This window comes from Rhinolophus ferrumequinum, chromosome 8 (genome assembly GCF_004115265.2).
Source record: "Rhinolophus ferrumequinum isolate MPI-CBG mRhiFer1 chromosome 8, mRhiFer1_v1.p, whole genome shotgun sequence".
Lineage (NCBI taxonomy): Eukaryota > Metazoa > Chordata > Mammalia > Chiroptera > Rhinolophidae > Rhinolophus > Rhinolophus ferrumequinum.
In genome coordinates this window covers 41,802,903-41,818,550 of record NC_046291.1, presented here as the reverse complement: position 1 = coordinate 41,818,550, position 15,648 = coordinate 41,802,903, and the positions used below count along the sequence as shown (strand labels likewise).

The 15,648-nt window shown below is 35.8% G+C and overlaps 1 protein-coding gene across 1 annotated transcript in view; it reads left to right on the top strand.

Annotated features, from left to right (window-relative positions):
* The window catches only part of FSIP2 (fibrous sheath interacting protein 2), an 82,325-nt gene that overhangs the window by 32,578 nt on the left and 34,099 nt on the right, over nt 1–15,648 (top strand). The window contains exons 15-16 of the mRNA XM_033112714.1: nt 3,277–3,313; nt 5,596–14,530. Coding sequence (XP_032968605.1) covers nt 3,277–3,313; nt 5,596–14,530 — 8,972 coding nt within the window. The remainder of the gene's footprint in view (nt 1–3,276; nt 3,314–5,595; nt 14,531–15,648) is intronic.

Genomic DNA, 15,648 nt, shown 5'->3' with positions numbered 1-15,648 from the left:
TGTCCTACTGTGACCTCTCCTCTTCAGGTGTCTTTTCAGGATCGGAATTTGTCCCTTTGCCTTTCTCCGCTTTGAAACTTATACCATTCCTTAGGCTTTTTGAGATTATTGGCTTCCTAAGGATGGTAAATGAGGTTACTGAAAGTATTGATAATCAGTTATTCCTCTCTTAAAGGGTATTTGCAGTATAATCCAAAATAATAATCTCTAATGGTAGAAATTACAAGTCTTTAGAAAAGAAATTTTGGGGTCTGAGGAATTTCATTCCTCAAACCTTGGTGGTCACCTATTCTGTTGGTATTTATGTATGGTTTTCTCAACTTTAAATAAGAGAGACTATTATTTTAGACCCAAAACTATGACCTTTAAAAAAAATCAATCCACAAAATAAGGTCCAGGATAGATTTACAAAACCCAAATTTTATAAATGGGTAAAGTTAAGTGGTGTAGGGTTGGTAAAAGGGTTGACATATTCAGACCAAGCTTCCCTGGAGAAAGGAGCTTGACTTTAGGACAAATGGATGTCAATTTGACTGACTTACTGCGAGTTCACAGAACACATACACTGTAATATACGCAGAAGGAAGGAACTGACTAGGCTAGTTGAAAGCAACAGAACAAGAGAATGGTATGGTACAAAATGACCATTTTTATGAATACATTTTTATTAGCGAAAATGTAAATACCTGCCTCTTTATATAAAAAAGGGGGGGCTCATATTAAAGTCTTAATTCCTGCCTCTTCATTCTCCCCACCCAAGATTACAGAGTCACTTGAATATTTCATAGCAAATACTTTGGATACTCTTCCATGAAAAAGCTTAGCTCAGCCAAAATGAAAAACTCTATGCATGATTTGGAGCTTCCCCATCTCCTCCCAAATTCTTAGGAATAAAATACTTCTAGCTGCACCCACCCAGCCTAACATCAGGTCAGACTAAAACAAAACACAGCTAATACTTCCTGGTATGACTCTGTCCATCAGACACATGTCACATTCTTCTTCTAATTTAATTCTAGTTGTCATAAGACTTTACAGTGGAATCGTCACATCTGTTCTACCACCCACCTCCTGCTCCCTGTTGCTTAATTCTAATTTTTCTAATGTTAATATAAAAGACATATACAGAAAGCTTTATCAAATAGACATGGAAATTCATGACCAAGAGAATAAAGATAAAGCAAATATGACAGCAGTGGGAGTAAACCGAGTTGCAAAAATTAACATTGTACTTTGATAATGAGTAAGTTTGTATTATTGGGATGGAAGATGTAAGGAGAAACAGAGTAAAGAAGACAATAAATCGGCTGCCCTGCAGACTATGGTAAGAAATTCAAAGTTTATTTATTGGGTGACATTAATAAATTGTCATTTACTGACATGGTTTGGAGGGGGATGTTATGGTCCAGTTAGCATATGTGATGGATAACTGTGGCAGCAATATATAAAAAAAATTCAAAGGCAAGAAACTAGGAACTAGAAGTCTAGTAGTCGCCTGCACAAAGACATTATTTTCCACTAAAGAATAATCCCAGTCCAAAAGACTTTAAATGGGAGTTTATTTATCAAACATTTAATGAGAACCTACTATGGTAGCTTCTAGATATTAGGCAGCCACCCCAATGAACAGATATGCTCCTGGGGTGGTGAGGTGTTTTTTCAAGGACACGTGTTGCTGGAGAAAGGGGTTGGAAATACTGAAAGTTAAAAATAACACAAAGCTCACTGCTCATACCTAGATCAGCCATTTTTCTTGAATAAACATTTTCTGGATGCTGAAACCCTGTAGTTAATTTTCAGAGTTCTGAAACTATAAAAAAATTATTATAAAAACATTTGCTATAAAATTATGAAAAAATTTTTTCCAGTTTACCCATTACTTTTATGGAGGAGTAAACTTTTCAGAGCTCCTTACTTGTCATTTCTACTGACATTCTTTATCTGGTTATTACAGTTGTTTTTAGTGGTCTCTCTAAAGCTTTCTAGTCATTTGGTTAATTTTATTCTTAGGTCTTTGCTCTTTGTTTGGATCTATATGCATGTCTTTGGGGCAGAAAGCCTGTTGGGGACAGGTTTCCTTCAATACAGTGGACTCCTTGAGTTCAATTTGGTGCCTACAGTATAATGAGAAAAGAGAAAAATGAATATGGGAGATAGTTTGCAGGATCTGAAAGAAGAAAAACTATGCTTAGGTTAACCTAAGAAACCATATACTGAAAAAGATAAATGAGTCAAAGATTGTGAACATGTCACCTACATCAGCTGTCATGCTCCAGGTTCCATATTGCAAAAAGATACTAATCTAATTATGGCTGTTGCTATCAAGCCCAATTTCTGAGCTGAAACCAGTGAGGTTTTCTTTTTCTGAGATGAAGGATATAATTCTCAGCCTTGACATTTTTCATAATTTTAGGCTTTGGAAAATCAAATTTCATAATGTAAAGTACGGCCTAAAAAAATTAAAGAGTCAATTTTCTTTTAAGAACACAGGAAGAAGATAAGCAAAGGGCCTATGTGGAAATATATGAAAAATAATTATCATATGTCTGAAACATGTGAAAATAAACCAGAACTAGAGTCTTAGATCATATCTCACTATTTGTTTTGTTATTCTATAATTTTCATTCGTGAGTTTTTCTTTCATTTGTTACAATTCAGAAAACTATGTTTTATATTATTAGTTGTGATGATAATTGTAAATAGAACACATGATAGAATACTGTCATACATAGAAAACGGCTACATGTCAATTGATATTGAATATGGCTAAAAAACCTATGTTTTTAACCATAGTTATTGAATAATCATCCACATATTCCCTTCCTACTTTTGATGAGAATGTGGGTGAGTCATGAATTTGAAGTAAGTAAAGGATTATCAGAAATCTCCAGTCAGATGCCTTGCTACCTCATGTCTTTTGCAAGACAGAAAAGACTAGCCCACACTCTCCTCCAATCCTGTCTTTCCTCAGAGACCCACAAGCAGGCATAGATAAGGTTGGTCAATAGAATTTTCAGATAGCTAAATATTTTATGCATTAGCTACAATTCTCCTCCTTTGAGTAATAAAGCATGTGGGTCAGTACAGAAGGAGGAGGAGAAATGGGTGGGTGTGGGGGGGGTTGAACAAAATAAAGTCAATTCTTCCTTTTGAATTTCTGTAGAAATACTCTCAGCTATAGAGAAAAGACATTCAAAGGTCAAAAATTTTGGAAAAATTACATAAATTCTTGACCCTACATAATAACTAAATGATCAACCTTTCTTGACTTTACAGACAACAGAATCTTCTACAAAATTGCTTGCAAAAAAAAGTATGTATCATAAAAACCACTGATAAAGCAGCATATTAATGATACTTTCTAACGTGTCATAATAGAAAAAAATCGTGAAACAAATAATGAGTAATCATCTATTGATATTAGTCAGTCTCTCTCTCTTTGTCCCACCCCCTTTTTTTTCTTTTTTAATGTTTACCTTCGGTTAATTCTTAGATTTCTCAGTGGTCTAAAGTTCTAATCAAAAGATAATGTTGGCCTGTCAGGAAGGGATCTTATGGGGACAGGAGGAGGAGGAGGCATTTGGGGTCCAGCCATCATAAGAACAGCATGAGATAACCACAAACCCTTTCTGTCATGGGAAGCCATTAAGTGATACAGCTTTGCAGACTTGGCTGGTGAGCTGAAATGCCTAGGTCTGTCCCTAGCCCTTTTCATAGGAAGGGACCTGGTCACCCAAGAAGGTCATATAAAAAGGTACCTGGTCACCTATGAGCTGAGACTTGGAACAGACAGGTAAGAGGGCATAGTTGTAAGTCCCAAAGATGTAGTCAGACCACCCAGGAAAGAGAAAGGGATTGGAGGACAACACATATTCTGACGTACTTTTTCACATGGACACCTGCTCAATTCATAGAATATGTAGCAAATACAAAAGCTTTTATTCGAGAGAGTATTTCCCCGTTTAACTTTATAATGGAAAGCAAGTGAAAACTAGGTTCTATATACCATATTTCACTACATAGAAAACTTTAGGAATATCTCTTTTTCACATATCAAGATTGGAAACAGTTTCTTGCACCCAGCCAGAGATGAACAATGTAGGTCTGTTGTTTATTATCTGATTATATGAAAATAATATATATTGAATGTCTTAGTTTATATGTGTTATAGTAGATTAGAACAAGTGTCGTCTCTGTTAAAACTAGGTTTTATTCTTAAATATTTGACTTAGCATGTGATTATATAAAACAAGTATTATACATACGTAATATGTTGTATAATCATCTGTGCAATAAGTGAGACAGTATCTTTAGGAGATTTGGCGATTAGAGCACAATAGAACGACTTTTCCTGGGGTGCCCCCAACACTCTCAAACATGTCAGGAGACAGTATGCTATGTAAGTGGTAATTTTTTTTGAATGTCAGCCCAAAACATGAATAATGCCATGCAAACGTAAGACAATGTTTGGGATGTGAAGAGTCCATTAAAGGAATCCTACTGTTACCCTGCTACCTACACACCAGCCTTGCAGGCTTTGCTGCCAGTTATTGTCTACAGCCTTTATGTCTCAAGAGTAGCAACTGAAAAACAGACAACTAGTTTATTACAGGCATAAGGATTTTTGCGAGCCCCAAACAGATTTTCAGTAAGGAAGGAGAGGTATATAGAGTTCTACAGATGCATTCAGTGTCCACTCTTATTCCAGTTTAATCTGTGACATATCATTGACCACTAAGGAAATAGTCATCCAAATTTATTTCCAGCTCAAAATGAGGAATTTTCCAACTTCCCCACCCTTGCTCAGCTCCTGACTCTTTAAGACCCGGTTCTAGCTTAGCCCTTATTTTCTATCTAAACTAAATGGCTCCTTCACTGCATCACCTTTCTCAGCCTCCGTAAGACAGTTTTGTACAGATACTCTTTTGTTCAATACAAAACCATGCAATCTCTGCCGCGCATTAATTATTTTATTTCCTATCGAATAATTCTTAACAATTAGCTGTAGTCATTTCCATATATACAGATCACAGGCTCATCCCTGTGCCAGGGAATGGGGAACAGAGATGGCTTATTTTCCATCCTTACATCTTAGCTAGACATGTGTCTCTCAAAGCACCCAATATTTCACCACATCTGTTTTGAGAAATATCTGAAATAATCTGTTGTAGAAATAATCTGTTGTATTTTTTAAAATAATTTTGCTGGGTCACAGACACTGTTTCTTCTTGCCAAAACCGTTGCATGTCATGATCCTACACAGCAATTTAGTGATTTTTTTGTAAATCAAAACGTCATGTAGCTCAGCAATAAATGTTGTGGGTGGGGGGAGCAGAGAGGTAGAGAAAAAAACCTTCTAAGGGAATGTGAATCAAATGGGAACTAATATAAAATTATTCTAGTGTATTAAAAATAAACCAACTTGAAGTTAATCTGAAATTCAAAATAGATTCTTTACCATGTTCTGTTCATAACCATGATGGTATCCAGCCTTGCATCGTTTGATATAAAAATAAATAAATAAATGTTACTCTCTGTCCCAGAATAGAGTGAGTTCTGATATGATTTTTTCATTCCTTTTTTCCTCCTTTCCAGGTAACGTCTGAAGAACTAAATAGTATAATTCAGAATATAATGACTTGGGTTGTGGCTACAGTGACCAGTATATTATATCCAGCCATCACAAAGTATGAAGAAAGGTTGCGAAATAATGCATACACAGTGTCTGATGAGTCTGCCCTCTCTTCAGATAGTTCAAGTTTCTGTAGCACATGCAGTGAAGAGTTTACATATAGAAGCTATACATCTGCAACAACTAAAACATTTCAGAGAGAACCCTGTGAATTTGCAGTTGACAGATCAGTGAGGCGACCAACCTCACCTTTAAAACCACCTTCTGCACATGTGGGAAGAGCAGTTGGAAATACATATCACATAAAAGGACAATCTATAACATCTGGACTCAAAAAGAATAAAACCAGCATGATATATGCATACCCTAAGCTAAGAAGTTGTAAATCTGATAGTCACCTTTTAGCGTCATTTGAAACAGGCACAAAAAAATCTAAGGATGCTACCACTGAAACAGACAGCTTACAGAGTGTACAATTTTCTGATCAAAAAGCAAAAGCCATGAGTGAAATAAAGAATTTAAAGAATATTTTTGTTAATTTTAAATGTCACTTAAAAGCAAAAACTGAATTAATTTTAGAAAGAATTTTTAAAGAAATAATGTCTGACTTAACACAGGCCATTCCATCTATCTCTTCTATTACTGCTGAAGTGTTTGTTGATCAAAGCGAGCCTGATAAAACAGGTTTGCTCTCCAATGCTGATATCTCCTCAGTTGCTTCAGAGATTGTGGAAAATATGCTTGAGAAGCTCCAGTCTGCAGTTGAGAAAAAATGTTTTGAGATGTTTTTACAAGAAGATTTGTCAGTCGACATAAAACCAAGCTTAACACCCAGTGGAGAATATCTCACTCCATCAAATGGAAAACCTTTAGAAGCTTCACTACCTTCACTGCGTATGAAACCCATGTGTGATATTGCAGAGGATATGGTGCATGCCATTTTACAAAAGTTTATGACTCTTGCATCTTGTAAGCAAGATGAACTTCCTCATCTCGGAGAGCCAACTAAACTTTCCTATCAGCAACATATGACAAACCAAACATGTACGTTTCTTAAAAAAGCTGACAAAAAGAAATGTAGTCTTGAAACTGATGAAGCCAATGTAACTCATAAAGAAGAAATACAAAACTTAATATCAAATATTTGTTCACAGTCCTCTCTGGTTGGCTATATAGAGGAAGCAGTCAGTGCTATACTAGGGTACATACACACTGAACTTAATAGTGAGAGGCTTATTGCCTCTGAAGAAACGGTAGTACTCCTTCAGCTACTCAATGATATCTTCACTCAGCTGCACCAGAAGCCATTACAAGCAGATGGTAAAAAATGTAGACGCTCTAGACTGAGTAATTTTTCTGACCCTGAAGGAAAGTACAGAATAACTGGCACTAGGTTACCCAGCGGTCCTAGGTCTAGAAAACCATTTCCACCTGTCAATGTTCCTGGCATGGTCCTTTATTCTGAAGATGATAATGAAGAAATAGACAAAATTGTGGAAAATGTGCTTGATTCATCTTTTAAAGAAGAAAAAGCAAAATCACAAAAACAGAATCCTGAGGATTGGTTTACAAAAGGAAAGACTTGTTTTGAATACAAAAGAAATAGCAGATCACCCACAAAGCCTGCCTCTCCAAGAAGCAAAGTTGCGTTTTATGATGGGGGATTAAACACTGAGTTACCATGTTTTAATAATCAAGACATTTTAAAGGAAAAGCCGTGTCTGAAAGAAGATGTCATGATTTTCAGCCAAGATCAAAAGCATAAAATGCAAAAGGCTTCACAAAACATAGTTAAAAGTATTTTAACAGAAATGTTCAAGGGCATATCTTCCATTCCTCCAGGTCACTTAGGCAGTAAAACTGGGAAAGAAGCTTCAGGTCTTGTTTCAGAAAAACCTCAAGGACTGTCACATCAAGAATGGATGGAACAGATGTTCTCTGCGTCAGAAATTCATACAGTGGCCCAAGAAATAACAGATGCTGTGCTAAATATACTCCTTAAGGCATCCAGCTGCATGCCCAGTATCACCAAAAGCCCCAGTTCTTCATCAGTTCATCAAACTTCTCTAGATACTTCTGATATACCCCACATGGCCAAGGAAGCACCAAATAAAAAGTCATTAAAAATATGGTTTGACAGTGAAAAGAAAATGAAATATTTATCTTCACTTGACTTACCTCCTACAAAACCATCCCTGTTAAAATCTGAAGAAAGTGAACTTAAACCTATAGATGATCTTACTGATAAGATCATTAACACAGTTTTTAAAAGGCTGAAGTTACTCATTTATCCAAAATTGCAAATAGGCTCCAAATCTCCACTTGCAGAGCAATCTTCCCTACAATCTCAGCTTAGTACATACACAACTAAAGTGGTAAACATTGTTTTGCATGCTATCCAGGATGAATTGGAACTTGATAAGAAAAACCACACCAAATCCCCCGAAGGATTCTTTGCTGACACCGATAAATTAGAATCTCTTGTCTCAAGTCTTGATGATGATATTATGACATCTCCATTATTAACTTGCATTTGTGAAATACTATCAAGTGGACATCCAGATCAAAGCAGTATTTCACTCCCTTCAGATAAGTCAAGGCCTTCAGCTTCATATGGCTCTGACAATGGTGGAAAACAAAACACTTTGCCAAATAGGCAGGACAAAAAATCTTTTCACCAATATTTGGCTACTCCATGTGCTCTCCATAGTGTCTGTAACGGAAAAGATCTCACAGAGAAGATGAGATTGCAAATAGTAGATAGGATTGGGGAAACACTATCTGAAATGTTACTTAAGCTCCTAGGAGCTCATCCTGACTGTCAGCGTTCTTGTAGTAAGCTAAACAGAAAGACGAAGAACGAGAATCAGCAAAGGGCTACTGAATTGCAGTCTAATATTCAGCTCGTTTCCAAAACAATTTTGGAATATATCCTTACAAAATTATGTAATATTGACATGGATACCAGTTTCACAAGTTCTGGAATTAAAGCTGTCTCAGAAGCTCCTGATATTGACAGCCTATCATTTGCTTCGATTATTGAGGAAATTGCCAAATGCACGGACATAATCTCCAGCATAGTTTCCAGGATGATGGGTCAGAAGAGTAATGAAGAAGGGAGTAAAACTAAGGTAAAAACTACTGCTCCTGTGTCTTCCAAAACAGGGAGGACAAAAGAAATACAGTCAAATAAACTGAAATCTGTGGCTTCAGATATTCTTAATATGGTTTTTGCCAAACTGGAAGGATTTGCCAATGGAAATTTAGAAACTCTGGATTCTATTAGTGATGGAAATAAAAATAGCAGTAAGATGGACTTAAAATGTGAAAGTGCCAATGTTTTCACAGACACACATGAAGAACTACTGCAGTCTACTTTATACAAGCATGCAAAGAAGGTATCAAGTAGTATTTTAAAAGCTATTCAAACTGAATTAAATATGAACTCAGATATGAAGACAAGTATAAAAACTCCACCACGTGAGAATCAAATGCTTACGAATATAGTCAATTTAATTTTAGAAGCAATATCCCAAGGTATGTTTAATGAAACTGAATGTGAAGAGAGAGGCATTGAAAATTATCGATACAGGCCAACCTATGGAAATTTCCTTCCTGGAGGAGCTGAATCAGATTCATTTCTAGAAGATGCTGAACATACAGAGAAAGAATTCACCAGAGAGAGAACATCACTAAGAGAAGAAACTAAATCAGATTCGCTTAAACAATGGGTTCTAGAAAGAACCTTAAACAAAATTGAAGTGAAACTCAAAGAACCACAGAAGTCTCCGATTGTTCCCATCATAAGAAATATTTTGAACGAAATTTTTCAAGGTGCTTTGGTCAGTCAATTAAATGTGCTTTCTCTCTCCCACTCTCCTTTAAATAACATTCTTCACAATGTTGATGAGCCAATCGCTCAAACATCTCAATTTTTAGATAAAACGACGGGCCCTTTAGTGTCTGAAGCAGATGTAACCATAGTGTCAGATGATGTTGTTAGAATTGTATTTCATAAACTTTATTCAGCTGCCATGACAGAGAGAAATGCAAGTAAAAACAAGTATAAAACCATCACCTTTTTAACCAATGTTTCTTTTCATGAACACACCTATGGAGAAAAGTCCTCTGTTACTATGCTGGACAAGAATCCATGTACTGTTCAGTCCAGATTCAATGCTGACAAACAGGCCAACGTAAATGTAGTTGAAGATATTGTACAGTCAATATTAACAAATCTAGAAACTTTTACTGCTCACAAAGTAAAATCCCTTTTTTGTCCCCAAATCAACTTCACAGTTCCAATGGCTTTACCTGTTCAGCAGGATAAAAATACATTAAGCAAAACATTACCAGCTGAAGATTCATGTTCTGATGATCGATTTTCTTGCTACTCAGTGGATCATATTACATCAGAAAAGACCAACTCATGTCAACTCTCTTTAAATAAATTAAATACATATGCAACAGAAGTGGCCAGCAAAATTCTACAAGCAATCAAACATGAGTTAGATAAAGAAAGGGAAAGTCCTTTTGTAACTCATAACATTGTGGTTTCTGAAGGTATTGCAAGTCAAATTGTTACCACAGTATTAGATATTGTATCGTCTAAAGGCAAATGTGACAGAAACAATTGTGACAAAGAGACAAATTCAGATCAGCAAGAAGGTATTATTGAAAAGATGTTTAGTAAGACTGAATATCGAAAAGTACTTCAGTTTCAAATACAAGATACCATTGAAGGTATCTTATGTGATATTTATGAAAAAACATTGTATCAAAATAATCTCTCATTTGCCACACCCACTCTGAAATGCAGCATAACTGATAAACAGTCTGGAGCAAATTCTGAAATGTACATTGAAGGTGCAAATAAGATTATTCCAAAATTTTCAGTTCCTAAATCAGATGCCATTTTGATATCCAATGATATAGTGGATATCGTTCTTCATAATCTCAGATCTGCTGTCATGCTTGGCATAAATACAGAGGACCCTACTTCTGCAAGATTGCCCCTTACCTTTTGTGATATGTTTTCACAAGCAGTGTGTCAACGGCCTCCTCTCATGGAGTCGAAAAGTGAAAGAAAAACAGAGTGTTTTCCATCTTCAAAAAATCTGAAATCAGCTTATGCTGATGATAGTCAGATAACTGTAGTGGAGAAAGAGTACACCAAGAAATCTGCTCCTGACCCATTTGAGGAAAATGCTAACTTCATTACTAAAACTATTTTTAATCGGTTAGAATCTTTTGCCACAGAAAGAATAGATTCGTTAATTACGTTAGCTTTCCAGCCTAAAGAAAAGTTGTTTGTTTGCCCGGAACTGGAAAATCATCAACAAGATGACAGCATCTTTCATGAATCAAGTCAAATGCAATCAAATGTGAGGGTTCTGAAAATACCAACTGAAAATATTCTCAGCCAAGAGCCTACAGGTTACACTTTTGCCAGTTACAGAGGAAAACTTGGATCCACAATTCATCTATCACAAACTAGTCTCAAGGAATATGCTGACATCATTGCCAGTGTCGTTTTGAAGCTTATTAAAAATGACATAGACCTAGAAATCCAAAAGGTGTATCCGTATCAAAACAATATTTTATTCCAAGAAAACATCATTGTGAGTGAAACTGTCAATAGTATTTTAAAGATTTTGTGTGATAAAAAATCTGTAAAAGAAATTAGTTTTTACTCAGAAGATATTCCTAACTCATTTTCACAATTAACTGTATCAAATGAAATACTGCCGGGGCAAATAGAGCAGGAGGAAAACACCAAAGTCTCTCTGTTTTCCAAGAATCCGTTAGAACAAAACCAAACAACACCGGAAAAGGAAAGCCAGAGAATTGTTTTGGAAGACATATTTATGAGAAATGGAGAATCAAAACAAAAAAGAAAAACTGCACTACTCAGTGCAGTGGAAGAAGTTTTAAATAAAGTATATCAAAGAATAATGGAGATCATAGGCCATTTGCCTCCATTTAATGAAATCCCCTACTTTGTATATAATTCTAAAATTAAAACACCAGACATAACACAAAAAAACTTTCTTCAATCACATATTAACAACGTAGCAAATGACATAGTTGAAAGTGTTTTGGAAAAAATGTACTCTGTAGTTGTGACATGCTTATGTGAAAGTAATAATAAAGATGAAGCCTCTGACAACAATGATACCTTACCCAAGAAACCATCATTTCTTTCAGCCAGGGAAACTAAACAAGCAGGAAAACGAAGTACGTCCTCTAGATATGTGATACCACAGGTGTATCCTTATGCAGACAAAAAAAATGTCTCTCTATTAGAAAACAATGTTCTGCAATATTCATCACTGCAAGTAGCAAAGGATTTAGTCGAACTGGTTCTCAGTAAGATCACAAATTTTGCTTCATTTCATCTAGAAGAGACCTCTTCCGCTGAAGGTTGTTCTGATGAGTTGCAATCTCTAAGGCTACACAGGTTTAAAGATAGCCCTAAGGGCAGCCCTCAGCCAGGTTTTAAAACAAGTTTAAAAGCAAGATCAAAAGTTACTCCTTTGCCTAAATTTAGAACAAAATCATATCTAGGACCTAGTGGTGCTAAGGCCAAAAGCAAGACCAAGTTAAATCCTGTAGAGAAGACTCCAAAAGACAGCCAGTCCAAGACGGCCAGTGAGCTGCCACATATCCTGTCAACAGGAGATGCACAAGTCTTACTGGAAACAAAATTGCCCCCTTCAGAATTAAAAATATATGCTAAGGATGTAGTAAGTAATATCCTGGAAACAATTGTGAAAGAATTTGAAAAGGTGAAGCAAACTAGAGCAATGGTAAAGGTGAAAGCTTTACCATCCGATCAAATCATGGCAGCAAATGAAATAGTCACTACAGTTTTGCAAGGATTATATGCTATAAGTAATCACAATTTGGCTTATGGGATCAAATTCTCACATCTGGATGGTCACAAACTGTCACAGGGGAATACAGGTACAGGTTCTCTTGCCAAAACACAAGGATGCTTTTACTTGGAAAATGTTTCTTCACAGCTAGAACAGATTTTTCCGAAAGACGGTATATTTAAAAAAATATTTGACAAATGGCAAGCAGAAACAAATGACATGGAAAGTGAAAAATGTGAGCTACGGATGATAGCTGAAAATGTTTTGACCAAAATTTCAATGAAAGCAAAAGAATTAGGATATTCTCTTTCATTTTTAAATTCGCCACATCTTGAGGGCTGTGAAAACAGGTTCCATAATAGTTTTAAAGAAATCTCTACTAGAAGTGAAGATACCAAAGCACAAATTAATATGTTTGGAAAGGAAATTATTGAAATGCTATTTGAAAAATTACAGCTGTGCTTTTTGTCCCAGATGCCTACCCCAGATAGTAAAGAAACTCTAGCAAGGAGGAAACAACACGTTGCTACTAAAAGTAAATACAGTTTTCCAACCAAGGATATCCTCAGCAGTGTGCCAATCTATAACATGAAGACAAAAGACCATATGTCTTTGGGCTCTAGCAAGCAAATTGTTCGAGAAATTGTAGAAAGAATTTTTAAAATGTTCGAGTCATTTGTAGACGTGCAGTTTAAACATATCTCTAAATACGAGTTTTCTGAAATCGTGAAAATGCCTATAGAAAATGTTTTTTCTGTCCAGCAGAGACTATTAAGCAAAACAATGTTGCCAAAATTACAACCACTGAAAATGTTTTCTGATGAATCCAAGTCAAGTACTATTTTTTCCAAGGAAAATACACAGAATGCTATTCTACGGATTCATTCATTCCATTCAGATTTACATACATATGCTGTTAATATCGTCAGTGACATGCTTGGTATAATTAAGAGCAAGATAGACAAAGAAATAAGCCAAGTAGAGCCATCTTCAATTAGCATATTGAACGAGAACATTGTAGCCAGTGAGATCATTGGCACACTAATAGACCAGTGTACTTATTTCAATGAGTCTCTGATCAAAAACCTTCCAATGGACAGTTCATTCCAAGGAGTGGAAAATATCTACATTGTTAATCAGGTTGAATTAGCAACGGATATGAAAATGCCAATGTCAAAGGAAGTTAGTTTGGGAAATAATCCTCCACAAATCAGTGTACCTGGTTTGGTGTTTTATTCCATAGAAGATGTGAAAAAAAGATACAGGGCTTCATCAAATGTATCCTCATATGCCAGAGACACAATTAAAAGCACAGAGTCAATGGAAAGACCTGATTCAGAAAATACACCGCTATGTCCTAGAAACAAAGTGAAAGACTACAGCCCAACGGAATCTAACTTCAGCCATTTTGATCAAGCCATGGAAGGACATAGCTCCCATCCTGCAGGCAGTGTCTTACAAAAACTGATTAAGAAAGCAAATGAATCCACACAAGAAGAATTAAAGCAAGTTTTGTCATTCATAGAAATGGGAAAAGGTGAAAATCCAAGTGTGTTTCATTATGAGACCCTAAAACCAGTTGTTGAGCCAGACCTAACTCAGACAACTGTTTCTCCACTCAAAATATGTTTAGCTGCAGAAAATATTGTCAATACTGTGTTGTCAAGCTATGGTTTCCCAAGTCAACCACACATAAATGAAAGCGTTGAAACAATGAAACCATTTTTCATATCAAGGCAAAACCCTACAGGACAAGAGAAGGAAGAGAAACGTTTGCTGGGAATGTGTGATAAAAGAATCAGCTGTATACCTGAAGAGGAAGAAAAACCTGAAGTCAGCAGGGGAGATTGTTTTCTATTGCAAAAATGGGAAAATAAGAGGTACCCAAAGATAAAGGCTCTGAAGGAACTTGAAGTCATTGCTTTTGCTGATTATGAACTGGGTCCAAATGAAATTAATTTGGTAGCAAGACATGTAACTACATGTGTGATCATACATTTCAAGAATTTCAAAACTAGAGGTAAGCAAAGGATAACTTACTTTAAAATTTGGCATAATTTAGAGAAAATAGTCTGATATGTTTAAAGATCACCTAACCAAGAAACTACATTTACTGTTTTTCTGAAAATAGACTTGGAGGTGGGGTACTTAGTACTTCTTGATATACCAGGATACTAAAAAGAAAAGGATTAAACATTCACCTGGTTTGACTCTGAAAGTATCTCTTGCTCAGTTTCCTATATCTACAGGTGTGAGAAAATGAGGGTCCATCAAAGCAGGGGATTTGGGTTAAGCATGATGTATGAATTCCAAAGAGTTTTTAAGTCCTTACGCATGACTTCTTTATAATCATACCAAATACGTAGTTAATTGATTGAAGGTTAGTGATTCACCTTTTCGAGGTTTACAGTGGAAGTCTTTGCCATTGTTAGTCACAGTTTATAAGAACAGCGGTATTAAGCATCTTGTTTTATTTACATTGCAGTATTCTTAAATTCCTTTTAGGTATAATGCTCTAAATATATTCTTACAAAGTTATTTTCACTCTCTTTCTAAGAAGAGAACCTAACATCTATATATGTTAGGTTGAACCACATGTAATAGCCATTTTTGTATGTCCAAGCCTGTTAATTATTGGCAATTTCCTAAAATTGAATATAATGACACTATAATAGCCCTGAACTGGATCAATAATTCCAGTTACCAGCAATTAGTTGCTACATTACCAGTCCAGATGTATCACTTGCCCAATAGCCAAATAGGAGACCACATATTACCAGTTCTAAAACCTGCAGGAGGAGGTCATGTCCCATTCTTAAAACTGGTATTTTTTTTCAAGATGGAAAGTTGTGTGCCTGCAATTGCAAGCTCATAAACAGACTTTCTCCAAGGATAGCATAATTGAACTTAAAGAATTAATAAAGAAAAAACAAGAGAAGCACCGTGATTCCATCCCATTGGTATTTGGTTCTTCTATCAAATCAATTCTCTATTCTTAGACATGTCCAGAGCCTAGCAGTGATTTCACTCTTGTTCATTCTTTCACATGAAATATTCTTACTTCACCTCCTTCATCGCAATATGGCCAAATACTTTCGAGCAGTTAAAGCTCAGTTAACAGCCTCCCACATCCACAAA